This window comes from Microcaecilia unicolor, chromosome 1, assembly GCF_901765095.1.
Source record: "Microcaecilia unicolor chromosome 1, aMicUni1.1, whole genome shotgun sequence".
NCBI lineage: Eukaryota > Metazoa > Chordata > Amphibia > Gymnophiona > Siphonopidae > Microcaecilia > Microcaecilia unicolor.
Window position 1 is genome coordinate 697,338,707 of NC_044031.1, and position 23,539 is coordinate 697,362,245.

At 42.1% G+C, this 23,539-nt stretch overlaps 1 protein-coding gene across 1 annotated transcript in view; it reads left to right on the forward strand.

Moving 5' to 3' along the window:
• The window catches only part of APBA2 (amyloid beta precursor protein binding family A member 2), a 414,223-nt gene that overhangs the window by 314,650 nt on the left and 76,034 nt on the right, over positions 1 to 23,539 (forward strand). Inside the window, exon 5 of the mRNA XM_030188547.1 lies at positions 6,805 to 6,950. Coding sequence (XP_030044407.1) covers positions 6,805 to 6,950 — 146 coding nt within the window. The remainder of the gene's footprint in view (positions 1 to 6,804; positions 6,951 to 23,539) is intronic.

Consider the following 23,539-nt stretch of genomic DNA (forward strand, 5'->3'; position numbering starts at 1 on the left):
GGATCCCTTTGTATTTTGGTTCATGAGATGTTTTTGTGTATTCACATGAGATACAATAATGATTAAAGATTCTTTTAAAAATCCAGTACTGGTGGCAAAGAGGGGCCCTGTGCACTCAGAACTATGGTGCTCAAATCAGTCCTTGGCCCCTTCCAATTTAAGCAAATTTATCTGATGCTTATTAGGGACATCCTGAAAACCTGACTGGCAGTAGAGGAGGAAGCAAAGACTAGTCTGAGCACCAGTTACTTAAAAGATAGCAGAATAGAGTAGACAAATGTAAATCCGCATAAAGGGCCAGATTCAGTAAAGAAGTCCTTTATTCCAATATGACCCGACACGGGCCGTGTTTCGGCGCAAACCACGCCTGCCTCAGGGGTCCAGATTCAGTAAACAGATATATAAACAGGGAGCACAATCTTAAGTCAGTAAAAAAAACTCCCAGTGTAATGAAAGTCATAAATTTCTAAAAACAAAATGCTGTCGGTCAAAAATGGTATTTTTGACCGACAGCGTTTTTTTTTTTTTTTTTTAGAAATTTATGACTTTCTTTAAGTAAACTAAACTCCCAGTGTAATTTGGACCCCTGAGGCAGGCATGGTTTGTACCGAAACACAGCCCGTGTCGGGTCATATTGGAATAAAGGAGTTCTGTTGTCTCAGTCTTGAAGGCCCAGTTGTGCTTTTTTCTTTGTTTTACTATTGATGTATACTGTTTTCCCTCTCTGGTTACTTTGCAGATTCAGTAAAGGGCACCGAAAATTAGGTGCTGGGAAAAATCGACACTCAGCACTATTCTATAAAGGGCACTCCGAGATGAGCACTCTGTATAGAATAGCACAGTGCTTCCCTAACCTGATTCTGGAGGCACCCCAGCCAGTCAGGTTTTCAGGATATCCACAGTGAATATCCATGAGATAGATGTACATGCATTGGAGGCAGTGCATGCAAATCTCTCTCATGAATGTTCATTCTGGATATCCTGAAAACCTGACTGGCCAGGGTGCCTCTAGGACCAGGTTTGGGAACCACTGGAATAACATGTAGCACTGATTCCCAGGCTCAACTTTCTGCGCAAGGACTTATGCCAGCTGAAATCTGTTGTAAATTATGACACAAATACAAGGCTATATGCAGGAGTTTTTTCCTATATTGCGGCTGTTATTTCTGTAAGGCACGCTTGGCTTTAAAGATTTTCTCCATCCCCGTTCGGAGGTATTGGATACATACACAGTTTATATTATTTACATCCAAACCTTGACCCCTGAGGCAGGCGTTATTTAACGCCGAAACACGGCTCGTGTCGGGTTATTTATCAATAAAATACTCCTGTTGTCTCAGTCTTGAAGCTCCAGTGTTGCTTTTTTTTTGTTTGTGTACTTTCTATGTATGCTGGTTACCCTCTCTGTTTGGCTTGTAAATTATGACACACCTGTTGAGTGTGCAACCCTGGAATTCCATAAGATTGCACGCATCTTTTCAGTATGCCCCTGACCGGACCATGCTCCTCCCACTGCCACACCCCTTTTAAAAATCTGCGCAAGACCAGTTAGGCACTGTTGGTGGAGAAGTGCACGGATCAGAGATCCATGCATTACCACCAACTGGTGTCAATTAAGTATTTGTTAATACTTGTTGCTGCTTGTGACAATATTGTGGAGTGTTTTTCTCCTGTTTTATTGCTCTAACACTAATAATTATACCAATTAGCCAATAATTAATCCAATTAAGCAATTAAATTATACATGGGTCACAAATTTTAGTGCCAGTCTTTCATCGCCATATGTAGAATTTGTGGGAAAATGTTCTGCATGTAATTTAGTTCAGATTTTTTAAAAATTATTATTGTTCAGGTGTTATAGAACAGAGGATAGTTAGATCTTTTGACGAATATTACACAGTCAGAAGCTCTGATAATGTATAGAATTGTTTTATTAAAAATATTCTTGTATTTTTCCATCCCTTTGCAATAAAATAACACACTATCTGCTATAGTATATTCAGCAGGGAATCCTTCCATCTTCACTCATACAAGGAATTATACATCTATGTTCTACTAAGGGATAACCACAAGAATCTAGAATAAATCACTAGTATAGTATAATAATCATAAATTATGATTCTGGACAAAATGTACGGCTGTAAATTATCATTCTGATTGTCTATAATAGCTTTAATACCTTGCCTAGAAAATGATGGCTACAGTAACATATTATTTGAAAGTATGCCAAGGGCTTAACTGATACATGGAACTTCTCAGAGCCTTTATTGCTTGTAAGCAGCATAAGAATCCCAGGAACAATGAAAATATGAACAATGAAACCCATTGTGTACATCACAAATAATGCTGCTTTGGCCATCATTAACTACTTCAAAATCCGGTGCTCAGCAAGAACATAGGAAGAGCAATTTTAAAAGCCACTACTGTGCATGAAGCAGGGCTAGATAGAAAGTCTCAAATGTTATAATCATTTCTTCAACCAAAAACTAAATAAATAAGGTCAAAGAAAAGAATGAAATGATTAGGTAAAAACATAAAGTTTCTGAATAAAACTACATTCATCTTGTGATATATATAATTTAGATAGCATGCTGGTAAAATGATTTTGAGAGAACACTTGCCCCCAGGTGCCGTATCTATCCCTGCAGAGTGAGTGCTCAAACAGCATATCTGATAGTGAACAGATATAATATGCAAAGACTTTGATGGATGTGACATCATGATGAGAAGAGAACTATAAATCATAAAAATTCATGGTGCATTAACTTTAGTCAACTCGCTTAAACTTTTCTGCAGAAATATCATAATGATGGTAAATGGAGTCACTATTATATAGTGCCAACTTTCTCACAACAGAGTACTATGGGGTCCTTTTACTAAGCCATGGTAAAAAGGGCCTTTTTTTAAAGGGGCCTGAAAATGGACGTGCGGTAAAATTGAAACCAGTGCGTGTCCATTTTTGGCCTGATCCCTTACCGCCACCCATTGATCTAATGGTAAGGGCTCACTTGCTACATGTGCGGTGACCAGTCGGCGTATGCCAACTGCTGATTAACGCCGGAAACACCGCGTGCATTAGGAAATAAAAAAATAATTTGTCCAGGCGTTATGGGCTGGCGCCAAATCTGAAATTACTGCCAGGGGTGCGTTAGCCTGGCGGTAGTCTCATTTTGGCACATTCTGCATGCGCATAGAGCCTACCTAGTTTTTGTAAAAGGGCTCCTATGTTTTTTTTACATGTTACTCAGTGTTCTGAATATTATATACTGCAAAACATTAGATTCAGAAAATAGAATATCCATATATGCTTGTGCCATTTATTTATAGACAGGATTGTGAAAGCTTTGCTTAACAGGTTCTTCGGTGTAATTGTATGTATTATAAACTGTGTAAATGTGGTAGACTTCTCAAATTGGCAGGGTTGAGGAATACCCCATAAGCTGGTATATAGCATCATTTGTAGGGTCTGTAGCCAAAACTATACGACTAAATATACAACCAGTGTTTTTTTTTGTAGAAAAAAAGGTGCCGGTACTCATTATGGGCAGGGTCACCACATATAGCTCCACCCCTATGATACCCACACCCACATTAGCCACACCCCTTATACCAGCCATGGCGCATATAAACAAACATTATTGAAAATATTATACTACTATAGGAGAAAAAAATAACATGATTTTTTTTCACTATAAATAATTTCTGTAAGCTGTTACATCTCCAGTATACCCAGTGCAAAATAAGACAGCCAATGTAAATTCTCAAATTGGACATATTCCAAACACTAAAATGAAAATAAAATGATTTTTTTCTACCTTTGTTGTCTGTTGACTTTGTTTTTCTATCCATATTGGTCCCAGTCTCTGATTCTGCTGCTATCTGTTCTCTTAACTCCGTTTCCAGGGTTTCATTTCCATTTATTTCTTTACTTTCCTCCTTTCTTCTTCATTTCTTGCCCTACATCCATAAGTAAACGCTGGGTCCTCCTCCATGGAATTGACTGGAGGAGGTAAAATATGGATCTAGCTTTTGCCTATTTTCTCCATCCATGTGCAGTTTTTCTCCTCTTATCCCTTTCCCTCATCTCCATCCATGTGCATCTTCTTCTTTTTTCTTTCCTCCCCTCCATCCATGTCCAGCACTTCTCCTCTCTCCTGCCCTCCATCCATGTCCAGCATTTCTCCTCTCTCTTCCCTCCCCTGTATCCATAAAAAGCAATAATTCTCTCCCCTCTCCTCCATCCAAGTTCAGCATTTCTCCTCTCTCCCCACCAAGCCCTCCATCCATCCATGTCCAGCAATTCTCCTCTATCTCCTGCTCTCCTATGCATCCATTTCCAGCATTTCTCCTCTCTCCCATGCCCTCCCCTCTCATCCATGTGCATCTCCTTCCTGTCTTCCCTCCCTTCCATCTATGTCCAGCATGTCTCCTCTCTTCCCTGCCCTCCCCTCCCATGTCCAGTGATTGTCCTCTATCCCCTGTCCTCCCCTGCCATCCATGTCCAGTGATTCTCCTCTCTCCCCTCCCATCCATGTTCAGCAATTCTCTCTTCCATGCCCTCCCCTCCCATCTATGTCCAGCAATTCTCTCTTCCCTGCCCTCCCCTCCCATCTATGTCCAGCAGTTCTCTCTTCCCTGCCCTCTCCTCCCATCCATGTCCAGCATGTCTCCTCTCTGCCCTGCCCTCCCCTCCATGTCCAGCAATTTTCCTCTCTCCCCTGCCCTGCCTTCCCCTCCCCTCCATGTCCAGCGATTCTCCTCTGTCCCCTGTCCTCCCCTCCATGTCCAGCGATTCTCTTTTGCCCCAGCCTCCACCTGCCCCCGAGATTGTTGAAACCCCAGCCCCACCTGTCCACCCTCAGCTCCCCGACTTTCCGTTTGTGCACCCGTTCTCTGCGTTGAAATCTTCTGTTTACCCGAAGTCGCGGTGAACCGGCAATGAAAGCAGCAGGCAGGCTGGCTCACCTCCTCATCGCTTCCCTTCCCTCTCAGCGCATCCCTCCTCGTGGAAAGGAAATTACATCAGAGGAAGGTGGGACGCGCTGAGAGGGAAGGGAACCAACGAGGAGGCGAGCCTGCCTGCTGCTTTCACAGCTCGTTCACCGCAACTTCGGGTAAACAAAAGATTTCAACTCAGGGAGCACAGGTGCACGAACGAAAGGGAGCGGGCAGGTGAGCCGGACCTCAGAAAAAAGGTGCCGGTACGCCGTACCGGTGCGTACTGGCACAAAAAGAACACTGTATACAACTTTCTCCAAACTTCTTTCCCATGGCACAAAACAGTCTTTGTACCCTGATAATGAGCTGAAAGTGTTAGCCATAAATAGTAATTAGGCACAGTTAATTCAAAAAGCAAAAAGTGGCAGGGAGTCCATTCTTAATTTGTAATAAAATTCCCTTTTAATGGGCTCTCCAGTAATGTACAAGTATTTACTATAGAAAGTATAAGAAACAATAAACCAGTCCATAAAAACAAAGTGAAATTGTTCCAAAAGAATCAATTTGATTGAATTGATAACTCTTGGTGTCCTCTGGGCAGTATTTTCGAGCTCACACTCAAGCATCCTTCATACTTATTCATAGGCTTGATATTGGTAGAAATCCTCACTCCCTCCTATGATATATATATTTTTGTTACATTTGTACCCCACGCTTTCCCATTCATGGCAGGCTCAATGCAGCTTACATGGGGCAATGGAGGGTTAAGTGACTTGCCCAGAGTCACAAGGAGCTGCCTGTGCCTGAAGTGGGAATCAAACTCAGTTCCTCAGTTCCCCAGGACCAAAGTCCATCACCCTAACCACTAAGCCACTCCTTCCCTCGTTTGTGTTGGTGATAAATTTCTACCTCCTTTACCATGTAGTGACCCAGTAGGCAATACTTTTGCCAGTATTCCTCTCTCTTGTGGGTGGTAACAGTAGTTCTGTGCTCTAATTCCCTTTGATGTCCCCTGTATCACTCCTTTGTGGCTCTATGCTACCAATTCTTAATCTTCTCTTGAAGAACAGGTTAGAGGATAAGACCCTGGGTGGGTTCTGTCTCTTGTTGCTTTAAGGTAATATCACTCACCAGTTCCACTGCTTCCAGCTTTCAGGTCCTCCCCCTTATAATGACTGTTGTGTCAGCAGCTTCACTCTGCTGCTCTTTCCTTCAGAGAATCAAGATCAAGGCTCCAAGACGACCAGTCCCTCCACCTTTAGGGCACACTGTGCCTCAGCGGATTGCTGTGGATCAGACTGGCAGCCCCTGATTAGTTCAGTCTTTTTTAGGAACAGACCTCTCATCTTTCAGTATGCACCAAGGGACAGCTGTGGACCGGACTGGCAACCCCTGTCCTTGTTTCTTCCTCTCCTTAGCCCCTACAGCACAGAGCCAAGGTTCAGATGGGCCTCAGAATCTGGAAACCTACCTACTGCTCTTCTACATCCTCCTTTGCATAAAATGGGACACTGTGCTAAAATAGCACAGCTTGTGGTGAAATAACCCTTCTTAATGGTAGCCCATGTTAATAACTTCCCTCTCTGTCATTCCAGCATGGAAGCAGTTACTGTGCTTATGCACTAACAGCATATGCAAATTAGCAGTTTATCTGCTTTGCATGTTTTAGTAAACAGGCCCATTTGTATACATAGGCATCTCCTCCTTTCAAAATCTTTCAAATGTTTGTCTACTCCACCGTTGTGCATTTATCTATACGCAATTGGATATGATGTCAAAAATTAAGAGATGGATTGAATGATAGATTTTTGGAATGCTATTTCAAATGGTCTTCAAATCAAGTCTCTTGAGTATCTATTATTTTAGTTCCAGGCCCTTGCGAACCTGAAGACCTCATTGATGGGATCATCTTTGCAGCCAACTATTTGGGCTCCACACAACTTCTATCTGAACGTAACCCTTCCAAAAACATAAGAATGATGCAAGCACAAGAAGCAGTCAGCCGTGTCAAGGTAAAAGAGGTTTACTGTAGTGTGCAATCTAGGGGGCCTTTTACTAAGCTGCGCTAAAAAGTGGCCAGCGCTGTCTCCAGCGCAGGTCTTTCCTGTGCGCTAATGCCACTTTTAACGCAGCAGTAAAATGGCCAATTTTCCATGATCCCCGTTACCAGCTGCACGCTAATGTTCTCATTACCATGTGAGCAATTTCTAGGCAGTAAGGGTTCACGTGCTAACCACATGCTAACTTGCTAGTGTGTGGTGATATAGTTGTGCTAACTGATTAGCACAGTACACACCTGTCCTTTGCCCCTCCAGATGTGCCCCCAATTCTAAAACATGAAATCTGTTTTTTTAGCACATGGGAAGCATGTGCCAATCCCAAAACTACCGTGGGATGCCTGAGCACCCCCCGTGGTAGTGGTTTTTAACCTGTGGTAAGTACACGTTAGTGCTTACCACAGCTTATTAAAGGGGCCCCTAGATTTGGATCTCATGATCATTCAACAGTACTCAAGAGACAGATTTCTATACAGCATTGTAGCAGCTCCACAAATTTACTCTAGGGCTTTAGGACAGCTGAACTGTGTTTATTCAATGGAATAAAATGAGCCCTGCTGCAGATAACTCGAGCTAAGCTTTAGTAAAAGACCCCCAAAGACAGGTGCACCTTAGAGACCAACTAATTTATTGAGGCATGAGCTGTCCTTTCCAGGACCACATTCTACTTCATCAGATGCATCTGAAGAAGTGGACTTTGGTCCTCAAAAGCTCATGCCTCAAGTTGAGTAATCTATGTCAGTGTTTCCCAAGTCCAGTCCTGGAGATTTGAATATAATGGAGACAGTGTATGCAAAACAAGTTCACGCATATTCATTGTGGATATCCTGAAAACCTGACTGGCAAGGGATACTCCAGGACTGTACTTGGGAAACACTGATCTATGTCACCTGTCTTTGTCCATTTTGTTACACCAGACTAAAGGTGGAAGTTATCAATGTAGGTTACTGTTAAGTTGGGTTATGTTACCACAAATTGAGCTATTCTTTCACAGGGCCCCATTTTATGCAATATGTCCCTGTGCTAAAATAACCCAACTTAACAGTAGCCCATGTGGAACACTTCTCTCACCTAACGTAGCTACCCATTTTGAATTTTCAGAATCCCACTTGGATCAAGAATGATGGAAACAAAATGGCTACATTTGAGTTGCTTTTCTTAATAACAATTAATTATGTGTATGGAAAGGAAGCATTTTTTTTGGAGCAAGGAAAGGTTTTTGAGCTGTTCTGATGAAAAATAGTCCTATAACTGCAGCCAATTGAAGTCATACCAAATGCATGTTTTGTACAGTGTGAATCTGTAGCCCCAGAGAAAGGAAGCTTATTCAGAATGTAGGGCAAGTCTCAGAAGGGTCTAGTCAGAGAGTTAGCAGAGAATTTCTAATGACTTTAATTCACAATCTATGACTTTTAATAGGATGGAGCACAGTAGTTGGAGTAGCTCAGAGTTGAAATTGAAAACTGATGTATATCATGCATTAATGAAATGTTGCAATCTATACTATGCTAAAAAGTGCTAAAAATTTCAGATATTGCCCTATGGCAGCTTTGAGGAAATAGGCAGGTAACATGCGAAAAATTTGCATGCTCATTTTAGTATTTTGCAAATTGCTTTGCTGTTAAAATTTTGCTAAAAGGTGTGCACATAATCATAGACTTTGTATTAACACCTCCCTGAGTTTTATTTGATTTGCATGAAAACAGGCAATTTGTGCATGTAAATTACCACTGAGATTTGTATAAATTTTTCAGCTGATGACTTTGCATTTTGTCCATGAATGACTTTGCTTGTGAGAAAAATAGCACATGCAAAAACTGCAAATAGTGCACATTAACAGTTGCAAATATGATGGTATATGGTATTTTGCCCTGTTTTCATGTTATTATTTTTTTTGATGCTGTTCCTGGCTTTGGGGCAGAGCAGAGCAATGTACATAACTAAAACATAAAGAAAAGGGAAAGGAACTCCAGTTATTGACAGAAAAGATGTATAATCACACAAAAGAAAACAGGAGAAATACATTAACACAAAGAAAAGTATATACTTATACCAGAACTGGACAAAACTTAACTCTTCCTCCTTGACTACCTAAGTTACTCTGTCACTCTTGAACTTTAGTGCAATACCACTCTGTATTTCTCATACCGGAATTGGCGATTGCCATCACGGTATTATGTAAGCCACATTGAGCCTGCAAATAGGTGGGAAAATGTGGGATACAAATGCAATAAATAAATAAATAATACATTCATGCACGGGAAAGTATAAAGCATACAGCAAGAACAAGGGTTGGTACACTAACTTCTGGTTAATCCTGATCTCCAAAAGCTTGTCTGAAAAGCCAGGCTTTCAAGTTTACCTTAAAGAATTTAAGGGACGGTTCACCACAAAGAGTTCCAAATATGGGGTGAGACAAAAAGCACGATGTCTGTTTGTTTCTAGCTGGGCAAGTTTAGGACCTGGCAGAACAAGATGATGATTGTTTAAAGCATGGGGGAATCATGCTGGTGAGAAGGGAATAGTAAGACGTGAGAGGTAGTCTGGTGTACCCAATCTAAAAGCCTTGAATGCCAACAGAGTGATTTTGTAAGTCTTCCTTTTGAAATTCTACAGGAAGACAGTGATGTTGTTTAAGTAAGGGGGATGTATGATTGAAGTGATCAGCATGACAGAGTAATCTGATAAACCAAAAGCAACTCTGGACCTTCAAGACTAGGATAACAGGAGTACTTTATTAGCCAAAGACCCGACAAGGGCCGTATTTCGGCGCCAAAAAGGCGCCTGCCTCAGGGGTCAAATTGTAGATATAGCAATCGTACAGAGTTCAAGTTGTAAATGCCTTAGAGACAGCCTGGGTAACTTGCATTAATTTCGCTATAGCGTGAAAAAAGGGGGCTCCGGCGAAGGATCAAACAGGAGAAGGCTCCTTCGCCGGAGCCCCCTTTTTTCGCGCTATAGCGAAATTAATGCAAGTTACCAAGGCTGTCTCTAAGGCATTTACAACTTGAACTCTGTACGATTGCTATATCTACAATTTGACCCCTGAGGCAGGCGCCTTTTTGGTGCCGAAACACGGCCCGTGTCGGGTCTTTGGCTAATAAAGTACTCCTGTTGTCCTAGTCTTGAAGGCCCAGTGTTGCTTTTTTCTTTTGGTTTCTCTGATTGTGTACTGTATTACCCTCTCTGTCTGTACTAGAGTAATCTGATAGCCATGTTCCGTAATGTCTGAAATTTCTTAAGAGCAGAACAAGGTAAACCTGAATAGATGATGTTGCAGTAGTCAAGATGTGAGGTAAAGAATGCAAGAATAAGTGCGTGGAAATCATTGTGATTAAAAAAAGTGATGGATAGTCTGCAGCTGTCAAAAAGTGAAAAGGCAGAGCTTGGACAAGTGTGAAATGTGTTGTGAAAAAGAGATAGAAGAATTGAGAATTACCCCCAAAAACTGAAAGTAGGAGAACGGAATGACTGCTGTCCCAAAAAGAGAAATAGGCTTAGAGGGAGCATGCCACGTGGCACATAATCAGGCAAGTGTGCCCAAAATATCTTACCGGTAGCTGATAACACATATCTATGCAAGCTGAAGAGCCTAGCCACTTTAGCCTTTTTCATAGGGAAGTTGTCCCATCCCCTTTATCACTTTCGTTGCCCTTCTCTGTACCTTTTCTAATTCTATTATATCTTTTTTGAGATGCGGTGACCAGAATTGCACACAATATTCAACGTACGGTCACACTGTGGAGCAATACAAAGGCATTATCGTCCTCATTTTTGTTTTCCATTCCTTTTCTAATAATATCTAACGTTCTATTTGCTTTCTTAGCCGCCTTTGCACACTGAGCAGAGGATTTCAATGTATCATTAATGATGACACCTAGATTCCTTTCCTGGTCAGTGACTCCTAATGTGGAACCTTGCATTATGTAGCTATAGTTCGGGGTCCTCTTTCCCACATGCATCATTCGTACTTGCTCACATTAGACATCATCTGCCATTTAGATGCCCAGTCTCCCAGTCTCGTCAGGATCTCATAATTTTTCACAATCCTCTTGCAATTTAACAGCTTTGAATAACTTTGTCAGCAAATTTAATTACCTCACTAGTTACTCCCATCTCTATATCATTTATAAATATGCTAAAAAGCAGCAGTCCCAGCACAGACCCCTGGGGAACCCCACTATCTACCCTTTTCCATTGAGAATACTGACCACATTTAACCCTACTCTCTGTTTTCTATCTTTTAAACAGTTTTTAATCCACAATAGAACACTACCTCCTATCCCATGACTCTCCAGTTTCCTCTGGAGCCTTTCATAAGGTACTTTTCCAAATGCCTTTTGAAAATACAAATACACAATATCGACCGGCTCACCTTTATCCACATGTTTCACCCTTTCAAAGAAATGTAATAGATTGGTGAGGCAAGATTTTCCTTCACTAAATCCATGTTGGCTTTGTCTCATTAATCCATGCTTTTGAACATGCTCTGTAATTTTCTTTATAATAGTCTCTACCATTTTGCCAGGCACCGACATCAGGCTTACTAGTCTATAATTTCCTGAATCACCTCTGGAACCTTTTTTTAAAAATCGGCGCTACAATCTTCCGGTACCATGCTCAATTTTAAAGATAAATTGCATATTACTTAACAATAGTTTCACAAGTTCATTTTTTCAATTCTATCAGTACTTTGGGATGAATACCATCCAGTCCAGGAGATTTGCTACTCTTCAATTTGTCAAATTGCCCCATTACATCCTCCAGGTTTATAGAGATTTCATTCAGTTTCTTTAACTCGTCAGCTTTGAATACCATTTCTGGCACTGGTATCTCTCCCAAATCTCTCCCCTATGGCTTTGTCTTCCCTGATTACCCCTTTTACCCCTCATTCATCTAGCGGTCCAACTGATTTTTTTGCTGGCGTCTTGCTTTTAATATACCTAAAAAATTTTTTACTATGTTTTGGCCTCTTTTTTTCAAAGTCCCTCCTTGCCTTCCTTATCAGAGCTTTGCATTTGACTTGCCATTCCTAATGCTGTTTCTTATTATTTTCAGTTGGTTCCTCCTTCTGAAGGATTTTCTTTTAGTTCTAATAGAGACTAGAGAAGTTATCAGAGAATAAATTAAGTAAGCCGGTGACTGGCTAATTCAAGTGTTTCTAGCTTTGGAATTACATGGCCACTATGGTCCTAGGAAAGTAAGAGAAGAACCAGACCAATAAACACCTGGTAATTTTTCTGTGCAAGTAGCATCTGTAATTGGGCTCTTGCCACTAGGCTCACACCAGTGAAAAACTGAATGAGGAAGAGTGAGGACAGAACTTATATTAAGTGAGAAGTGGTTACATTTTTAAGAGCTACTTAGATAGTGGTACAGATCTAAATTGTCTGTCTCCTGTGGCTGACTCTTATAACACGTATAACATCAGAGAAGATCTTGACAAGAAGATTGCTGCACTGCTTGCTTGCCATGGTAGGCAAAAAGGAGATGAATGCAAATTATCCATTAGAGAATAAATAAAATGCAACATTTAATAAAATTCTCATGTCCCTTTTGAAGGGAGAGCACCACTTCCTGGAAACTATGATGTCATTTTATTCACACTAGAATAAGGAGTAGGGAGGGAGATGTGGCTAGGTAAGAGGGTCACATTTTTATTGCTGAGGGCAGTTTTATTTATAATAGTGTATTTTCTTGTTGAATGTGTAAATTATATTTTATGTGTAGTATTTGAACTGTATGTATAAATTGTTTTTCTAAACCGGTCTGAGTAACTGTTTCAGACTAAAAAGGTTGAAAATAAATTTAAAGCCATGTTTGCAGTAGAAGACCATTTTTTGTTTCTCCAATCAAGGTGTTATAACCCAAAGAGATACCAATTTATTAAAATAAATACAGATCTTAGAAAGCATAGCACAAGCATCGGAAAAATAGAAAGATTCTATAAACAGCATTCTCAAATGCTGAACTAAACAGTTCTCTCTCTTTTTTTTTTTTTAAAGTGGCAGCTGGAGGACAAAGCCAGGAATGTGTTTCCTCAAGGAACTGCCTTTTCTTGTCCTACTATTTTTTCCCTCCCACCAGAGAACATAGAAGCTATGAGAAACACCAAAGCAATCAAAAGCCTAGGAGGAGGATTGTACTTGCAGTTTTCATTCCAGGGCTTTTGAATAATCATAGACTGGCAGTCTTTTTTCAGACTATAATGAGTCTTGAAGGAATGGCTGTTACATGATGGATTTTTCTGTGACTCAATTTGAAGCGTACTCACTGTGCTGTGCATCCATTTCCTCCTTTTTTGTTTGGTTGTGCACTGGACTTGCTGAGCTTTAATAAAATGATGCAGCTATCAGTTTTCCTTGAGTTGCAATAAGAATTGCTAAAGAATAAAAGGTCCCTTATCTAACAGGTCAGCAGTTTTCAATTTTTTTTCCCCTTGGGATTAAGTGGAAAAAAACAGGAGGTGATTTTGAAAGCCATTGCCACAGGTTAAATAGTGCATTGCCTGTGCAAATGAGCTTTTAGAAAACTACTCACCCTTCCATGCATGAGCAAATTTATGTGCATTTGTTTGAAAATGACATGACAAAGGCAATGACCATTCTGGTTGCTGCATTTCAAAGAGAAATAGTAGAATTAGAAAAGATACAGAGAAGGGTGACCAAAATGATGGAACAACTTCCCTGTGAGGAAAGGCTAAAGTGATTAGCTTGAAGAAGAGACAGCTGAGAGGTAATATGGCAGAGGTCTATAAAATCATTAGTGCAGTGGAATGGGTAAGCAGGAATCGGTTGTTTACTCTTTCAGAAAATACAAAGACTAGGAAGCACACTGTGAAATGACTAAATACTATATTTAAAACCAGTGCCGTATCGAGGGCGGCTGACACCCGGGGCGGGTCGCCGCTGCGCACCCCCCCGGGTGCAGCACGGCGCACCCGTCCCCCTCGGCGAGCACCCTCCCCCACGGAGCGCATTTCTACTTGCATAGGGAAGTGGCGAGGGGCGATCCGCCCTGAGTGCACGTCACTGGGAGCTGCGTCGGCTCCACTGGTTCCCTGCTCTCTCTCTGCCCCGGAACAGAAAGTAACCTGTTCCGGGGCAGAGGGAGCAGGGAACCAGCGAAGCCGACACCCCCCCCCCCCCCCAGCACCAGCAGCGTGCACCCAGGGCAGACCGCCCCACTGCCCCCCCTTCCTACGCCCCTGTTTAAAACAAATATTGAGAAAATAGCATTTTCACTCAGGGGTCCTTTTTACTAAGCCACGGTAAAAAGTGGCCTGCACTAGTTTGGATGAGTGAAATTAGCGCACTCTGGGACATTTTTTACCACGGTGGGTAAAAAGGTCTTTTTTTTAAATAGGGTGGTAAATGACTGCGATAATATTAAAACTAGTACTTGGCAATTTACTGCTTGAGCCCTTAACACCACCTATACCTGGCAGTAAAGGCTCACGCGCTATTCCTGCAGTAATCAGACCTGGGGTGTAGCCAGACCTCAAGGTGGGAGGGGGCCAGTGCCCAAGGTGGGGGTGCACATTTTGGTTGCCGCCCCCTGCCGTCACCCCCTCCGCCACTACCTCACCGCCCTCCCACTGCCGCCACAAGTACATTAACACATGCTGTCTGATTCAGTGTCATAGCTTAGGAGAGTCCATGGGGGCCTGGGCCCCCCAAATTTCCTCTGGGACCCTGGATGGCTGGTGGGGGTCCCTAAACACCACCAGCTGAAGACTTCATCCAGCACTGGTCTCTGGCTTTGTCTGCCCTGCTCTCTCTTCCTCTGACGTCCAGCATGCTCCTTTTAGTGAAACTGAGCATGCTCAGTTTCACTAAAAGGAGCGTGCATGATGTGAGGGGAAGAGAGAGAGCAGGGCAGGCAATGGGACTGCACCACCGCAGACCAGTGCTGGATGAAGTCTTTAGCTGGTGGGGGTTAGGGACCCCCGCCAGCCAACCAGGGGCCCAGAGGAAATTTGGGGGGCCTAGTCCCCCATGGACTCTCCTAATCTATGCCACTGAATCAGACAGCACGCATTAATGTGGCCACGCTGACGATTTTCGCCAGGAATGCACCCTGTGGTAGAAAATTATTTTCTAGCATGGGAAACAGCATGCGCTAACTTTGAAACTACCACAGGATGCCCGCACTACCCCGGCAGTAGTGCCAATTTAGCACGCACTACCTGCGCATTAGCCCTACTTCGGCTTAGTAAAAGGAACCCTAAATGCATTAAGATCTGGAGCAACTGCTCATAAAAATAGTATTGCACATGTTGGAAAACTTTCTATATACCACGCAGAAATTTAAGCCGATTCTATAAAGTGTAGTTGTACTTTAGAGAATATGCCTTAGCGTATTTTGTTTACGGTACGGAGTTTTCAGGCACCATATAGGATCTAGTCCTAAATGCTATACTATGGTCACTTACTCAGTGTCCACCAATCCAACCTACAGATTGGTGGACACTGAGTAAGTGACCAGAGTATGGCAACCATAACAGCTCAGAAATTAGCAGATTATTTCCTCAATAAAATTTCTTAGCTTCAGTCATCCCTTCTGTCACGTCTGTGGCCGTGACCCCTCTCAGACTCACCGTATTTCCGGCGGTCAGCTTCTGAGCTGGCTCCTATCTGTTCTTCCTGTGTTAGTTCTGTCTCTGTCTCTGTGTGCTGGCTGCATTGGACTGTCTGGTTACTGTCACCCGTTCCAGATTTCTGCCCAGTCCGGTCCGGATCTTCCAGACTGCCAGACTTGCTCTTTTTGTTTGAACCTGCACAGCTCCCGTAGTTGCCTGATGATTGCTGCAGCTAAGCCTCAGCTGCTGCTGGGCTTATTAGCCATTCTGAAATCTTTCTGCTTTGCCTTTGCATCGCCTAAGACCCTGAGGTTTGTTGGGGTGCTGTTTGCACTTCTGCTCAGTCTGGTTCCTTGCCTTGATTCTTGTCTGTTTTAGTTAGTCAGTGGGTAGTTAGATTAGGTTGTTGTTTGTTTGCTAGTCCTGTCTCTGGGTTATAGTTTGGTGTTTAGTCTTTGTCTGTTTGTGTCTTTGTGGCTGCTCTGCAGCTTTCAGTTCTGTGTCTTGTTATTCAGTGTTTTGTTTCATGTTTTAGTGGCTGCTTGCAGCTTCCTGTCCTGTCCTTTTGCTTATTCCTTCCTTGCCCTGCTGCCCCGGTATGTTCCTTTCCCCTCTGACCCTCAGTCCTGGTTCAGCCTAGTGGGTATCCAGTCCTAGTGGGTATCCAGAATTTGAAACTGAGTCTGACGTCCTGCGCGTTGTACGTGCAGGACGTCAGACACAGAAGAAGTTACAGGAAGCTTTGCAACTTGCAGCCTGCAACGGAAGAGAGGACCTCGGCTGGTGGGGGGTTGGGGTCCCCTGCCAGCAAAGGTAAGCGACGGCAGCAGGGGAGGGTTGGCGGTGGGAGGGGGGTGGAGAGAGTTGTTGGTGGCAGGGGGGGGTAAAATGTGCCCCCTCCCTCTGGCTCTGGCCCCCCCTACCGCCGGAGTCCAGATACGCCTCTGCTCCCCACTTATCAAACACTATAGGGAATTCTTACTCCCTTTCATCTGTCCAATGTTGACTCAGAGCGTACTTGTTACCTACACCTTGGAAGCACGCTGTTATTCGACCATACATGAAAGATCCATCATTGGCCTCTTCTATTATGACAAATTATCAACCGGTAGCTAATCATATCAAAATTGGCTGAAAGTCTCACGGCCTCTCAATTACATGATTATTTGGAAATATCTAACATCCTCCACCCTAATCAAACAGGATTCCATAAACTACATTGTACAGAAACTGCCCTTTTAAGAACTACTTACATCTATAACCACCTTGATCAGGATGACACAGTTATACTCCTATCATTAGACCTCTCCGCTTTTGATCTTGTAAATCATGATCTCCTTATTCACAGAATGCAGACTATAGGTATTACAAATACAGTCTATCACTCCGCTCAACATGTATCAATCTATAATTACACAGGTTTAATATACATATAAGCATGTTTTTATGCACAGATCACACAGCATGTTTAGCCATCTTGGCTAACATGATTTTAGAACAAATGTGACAGAATGCCCTAATGGTAGAATGTGTTTTAAATCAACCAAGGCATCATTAGCACAAGTGTTTTGTTTCTTCAATCAATTCCCAACTTGCTAAGACATTTACAAGTATTATATTGTACTTTTCTGCTAAAAACGTAGGGTTTGCCTATTTTTTTTGTGTCTTCAGTATGTGTTTGGAATTCATCCTATACACTCTAATTAGCATATTTTCAGCATGGCTCATTTTTATAGCTGTAGTTTTTATTTTTTATTGGTACATGTTTCATATGCCTTGTTGAGCATACAGCATGAGTGACTCATGTTCACAATTCGTTGTTCATTTCATTCCTCATTTATCATTTAATATATTCATTTTGATCATTTCATTTTACTCACATTGTAATGACAGTCTTATTCAATAAAGGATTGTCCACATGTTAGGTTCATTTTTATTTTACTTTTGCTTTTTCAGACCAGGTGTGCTCATATTTTAAAGACATATCACCAAAAATATTTGCAATTGATAAAGATTTTCTTTAAGGTTAGTTTATTTATAAATTTTTAACCCATGCAATATTTTTTTCATCTCTCAAAATCACATTGGTTTACAAGATATTTCATTCTATTACATTCACTTGCGTCTTCCAAACACCATCTATTTCAGTTGATATTTCTTTCTTTCTTTCTTACTTTTACTTTTTCAGACTAGTTACGCTCATATTTTAGAGATATATCACTACTACTACTTATCATTTCTATAGCGCTACAAGGCATATGTAGCGCTGTACACCATACACAAAAGACAAAAAGACAATCCCTGCTCAAAGAGTATATCACTAAAATATTTGCAATTTGTTGAAGTTTCTCTTTGTTAGTTCATTCGTCAATTTTTAACATGTACAGTTTATTTCATAAATACATCTCTCGAAATCACATTGGTTTATAAGATATTTCATTTCATTACTGTCACAAAATGTGTAGCTACCTGCCTGGGGTTACCCCGCGGCCACTTAGAGGATCTATCCCCAGCACAGCTCAGGTCCGCCTGTACCTGCCGCATGTGCTCTACACTAGCACCCTTCTCCCACCGACTGGGTCACAACCGCCTCTGGGCGAGTCTCCCACTCTCCAGTTATCCTCAGTGATTTCTAGGTTCATGGAGCCACACTCCCAGTGGGCCCACAGTTCCCAGAAAGCACTCACAGACCCAACATACAAACCACCAGGATTCTTTATAAGTCCAGACGGGCAGAACGAACAAACAAATGTGTTTATTCTCAGAACTTGGAACAGTGGGCAAAAAAATAGCAAATAGTAATAATTAACTGAAAAATGGATCAATTAGAAAACTAAACACTTGCATACTTCCTAGAAAGTACCTGGGGAGAACAGGACATATATCTGTTCACAGAGCTTCAGCAAAGATCTTTCTCTTTCTATCTCTTCTCCCAGGCTAAAACTGAATTCTAAACCAGTAAAGCCCAAATGAAATGAACTCCTGGGCCAATCAGAGCCTGGTCAACATGATTTCAAATATATACTGCTTCTTGGTTCCTGTTTGTGTCAAACAAAAGAAAAAAACACTCAGGGGCCCTTTTACTAATGCACGTATACACCTACATGTGTCCAACGCACGTCAAATTGGAACTACTGCCTGGCTACCACGTGCCCCGGACGGAAATTTCATTTTTGACGCACATCCAAAACATGCTGTAGTATTTTCTACCACATGGTGCTTACCCATTGATAATCGGCAGTTTATGCATGCTGACGATTATTGCCCGGTTAATGCATGAGACCTTACCACTAAGTCAATGGCAAGTTTTGGCAAATCATGATTTGAAAGTGAAACACCTCTTCGTAAAAAACTTCACTGGCTCCCTATCAGAGAATAAATCAACTTCAAGGTCCATACGTTAATCCACAAGATTATACATGGTGAATCTCCGGGCTATATGTGCAATCTGATTGACCTTCCCACCAGAAACATGTCTGTAACTTCACGAACTTACCTTAACCTACATTACCCCAATTGCAAAGGGCTCAAGTACAAAACCTATTATGGATCCAACTTCTCCTCCTTAGGTAGCCAACTCTGGAATGCCCTCCCCAGACCTATCCAATCAATCAGTGACTATCTACCCTTCCGGAATTCATTAAAAACCCATCTGTTCAAGCAAGCCTAACAAATGACCAAGACTAATCCTATGAACCCATCTACCCATTACATTTCCAGGAGACAATGGCCTAATGCACTTCTCCCACCTATTTCCCTATGTTTATCTCATGTCCCATCCCCCTTCCGCCTCTTCTACCCCTCCTCCAATGTTCACCTACCCTTGCTCAAAGCCCTTCTACTCCCGTCACTCTTGCCCATTCTCTACATACTTATTTCTTTTATTATTCTGATATACTTAATTTATATTTTGTTTCTTCATCAATACTCTGTAATCCCTGTTACTATGTAAGCCGCATTGAACCTGCTCTGAGTGGGAAAGCGCGGGGTACAAATGTAATAATAAATAAATAATAAAATGGGTGGTGGTAAGGTCTCAGGCCAAAACTGGATGCGTGCTGGCTTTAATTTTGCCGCACGTCCATTTTCGGACACAAAAAAAGCCTTTTTTCCAGACGAGCTGAAAAATGGACCTGTGCGCATCAAAAAAACATGCCTACACCAGCGCACAGGTCCATTTTTCAGCTCGCATGGAAAAAAGGCCTTTTTTTGTGTCCGAAAATGGACTTGCGGCACAAGTAAAAGGATCCCCAGTTCTCTGTAACAGCTTTATAGCTGTATAGGAAAAATACACTTCAGAACATAATCAATGCAGGAAAATATCCAATACATTTTACAGGCTTAAAACACACTGTTTCTTCACAATTACATTCATTTGTCTCTCCCAAACACTGTATATTTATTTATCTCACTTGCTTTAAGCATCTAAATAGATGTTATATCTTTCATTTGTCCACATTATTTTATGTTATTTTCTATCCTATGATTAATATTTGGGTTTCTGCCAGGTACTTGTGATCTGAGTTGGCCGCTGTTGGAAGCAGGTACTGGGCTAGATGGACCATTGATCTGATGTATGGCTATTCTTATGTAGGGTACTTTTATAAGAGGAATTTTATGTATGTATGCCAGCATATCTGTATGAATAAATGTGTAAAATTACCTCCCATTTGTCTATTTAACCCATGAAAGTTTGCATTTCTGAAGCCTTATACTCAACTTATAATAAATAACTAATGAGCTGAAAAATCATGCATATCAGTTCATTAGCAATTCTGCATAAGCGGATGTTGTGGTTGAATTTGGCAAAATATTTATGAAAACATTCATGATTTCATGAGGACATTTTGCAAGAATGTCATGAATCACATCTTTGTATTTAAATGAGCCAAAACTGTGAAAAGAAACCCTTTACATTTCATTTTGTCAAAGGTCTTTGCTGTTTTATACATTGGCCTCTCTGCAAAGATGCAAGAGGCTGGAACCTTGTTGAGGTACCTGTTCCCTTGTTTCAAATGAAGCAAAAACTCAAAGAATTAAAGGATAGAATTCTTGTATTAGGTCTTAAAAGGCCTCGTGCTGTGAAGAGCAGCAGGGATAGTGCAGCTATTATTACTTTATGCTTATTGCCCAAAAAGCATAATCATCTGAAAATATTGCTAAAATGTATTTTTCACAGTACCATAGTCAATTACAGAATCTCACTGGGACTTGTGCATTAGAGTAGGTACTGAGGTCTCTTACACATATATACACATCTCTGGGAAAAGGCAACTAAAGTTACCAGAAACAAAAAATGAAGTTTTAATGAATTATGTAAGAGCAAACCCCAAAATTACAGAAGTTCAAACATGCACCTTTTCAGACTGCTTATGGACCCATGCCATGAAAAATCAGCCATTCTCAATATTTTGAATCTACTACTTTAGTCCCTTTTTTCCCCAGAGACAGTCACATATGCAACCGAAACTACAAAAGCTAATGTTTTGATTTTGTAAACTAGGAAAATGGTTTACATCTGAGCATATACCTTATTGCATTTTGGACCTTACCCTAGCCATTTATAAAATGAATTTTCATGTAAATCTATCTATTCTCCTCCACAGATTATTCTTTTGTTTGGCATGAGTCATACTAAACTCTTACCCCCTCCCCCGACCTCAAGGGTACTTAAAAGACCTTTTGAAGGCATTGCAGATTAAAAGGGTAATAAAGGAATTATTAAAAAAAAAAAACCCAAATGCAGAAAAATATTTTGATGACAATTTTGAAGCCCCTTTTACTAAGTGGTGGTAAGCAGAATGCAGGCTTACCGCTCTCTAAACAGGAAGTACCGACGGGCTACCGCAGCAGCCCAGCAGTACTTCCCACCCCTAGTGCGCCGTCATATCCGGCGCTAAAAAAATATATTTATTTTTATAGCGCCGGGGTGTACCCGGCGGTATTTGGGCAGTGCTGTGCACTGCCTGGTTACTACCAAAATAGCTCAGGAGCCCTTACCATCACCTCAATGGGTGGCAGTAAGGTCTCCCCCCCCCCCCCCCCCCCCCCCAGAAATGGCCATGCGGCAAGTGTTTTACTTTTTGCACGGCCATTTCCTGCAGGAAAGAAAGACTTCCTTTTTACCCACTGCAGTAAAAGGGGGCCTCAGCGTGCGTGAAAAACACATGCAGATGCCAGTGCAGGCCCACTTTTGCTGCAGCGTGGTAAAAGGGGCCCATAGTAATTTACCCGTGTAAATTGGCTGTCTGAAAATCAACCCATTTCAAAATGGCTAAAACTATCTATTCACAATGCACATAGGGGCCCTTTTACTAGGCCGCAGTAAAAAGTGGCCCGTGCTAGTTTTGGTGTGTGAAATTAGCGCACACTGGGCCACTTCTTACCTTGGCGGGAAAAAGGCCTTTTTAAAAATGGGACAGTAAATGGCCATGCGCTAATATTAAATTTAGCTGCGCGGCTATTTACTGCCTGAGCCCTTACTGCCACCTATTTAGTAGGTGGTAAGGGCTTACACTCTAACCCCACGGTAATTGGGCAGTGTGCAGCATTGTGGCCGTGCAGCCAATTACTGCTGGGAATGCCCCTATGGTAGAAAATAGAAAATTATTTTCTACCGTGGGAAACTGCATGCGCCAAATTCGGAACTACCATCTTGCTCCCGCACTACTCTGGCGGTAGGGCCGATTTGGTGTGTGCTACCCACACAGTAGCCCTACTGCACCTTTGTAAAAGGATCCCATAGTTTTATTCATGTTATTAATTTATTTTCTTTATTTGCCAATGCCTTGAGACTCATTTGCTTCAAAGGTTTTTGGCTATATGTTAATTTCTTATCTTTTTCAGTTTGTTGTTCAACTTGTTATTGTAAACCGCTGTGGACCCAAAGGGGGAGAAAGCGGTCTGAAGTGTTTGATTAGATTTATTTCTTATATACCACTGCCCCTTCCGGGGAACTCTGTGGGAGGAGCCAGTACTTAAACTAGCTATTGCGAATGAGTGTCCTAAGCTTAGCTGTGGAGGTAACTGGGCACCATTCTGAATACCAGCTGGTATTCACAACGTATTGTAAGCCACACTGAACCCGCAAATAGGTGGGAAAATGTGGGATACAAATGCAATAAATAAATAAATAAATAAAATACCAGCTGGTGCCCAGTTAACCTGCATGGAGCACCAGAGATGTTTTGGGTGTCAAACCATCTTGATTCCCCCTGCTGCCCCTACGGGCCTACCTTGAAGCTCCCTGGTAATATAGGGCAAGAAATGAGCAGGAGCAATGCCCACTCACTCCTGCCCATCATGGATCCAGCCTCAAAATCTGCTGCAACCCCTAGTGGCAGTCTCACGGAACTCGCAAGTAGGCCTGCTATTATGCCCCCCTAGACTACCAGGGAGCTTTAAGGTAGGATGGGAGAGGACCTACTGGCATAGGGGGGTGGTGGCTCGTAGAGGCTCAGACTGGTGTTTATTTTGGAGGGAGGAAGATTGGAGGGGCAGAGGCACCTCTTTCCAGTTATGTGGGTCCTTACCAATATTCAGCTGGGGCAGGGCTGCCAAGAGACAGAGTCGGACCCGGGCAGTGCGGCTGCTTCCCGAGTGTCCTGGGGGGAGGGGGGCCTGGCAGCACTGCCCAGGCCTGGCTCTGTCTCTTGGCAGCTCTGCCTCAGCTGAATATCAGTGAAGACCCACATAACTGGAAAGAGGTGCCTCTGCCTCTCCAATCCGCCTCCCTCTCTCCAAAATAAACACTAGTCCAAGCCTCTACGAAAAGTTAGCATATATGAACTATCAGGAGAGTGTAGGAAAAAAACTTCAGTTCTTGAGTAGAATCATCATATAAGCCCAGCTTGAGGTGCACTATAGAGTCACCTCCAAGTAACTGCTACCTGTGGGTGGAGTGTACATCACAACCTCTTTGGACAGCTGTGTAATGGTCGTAAATCATAACTGGATAATGATT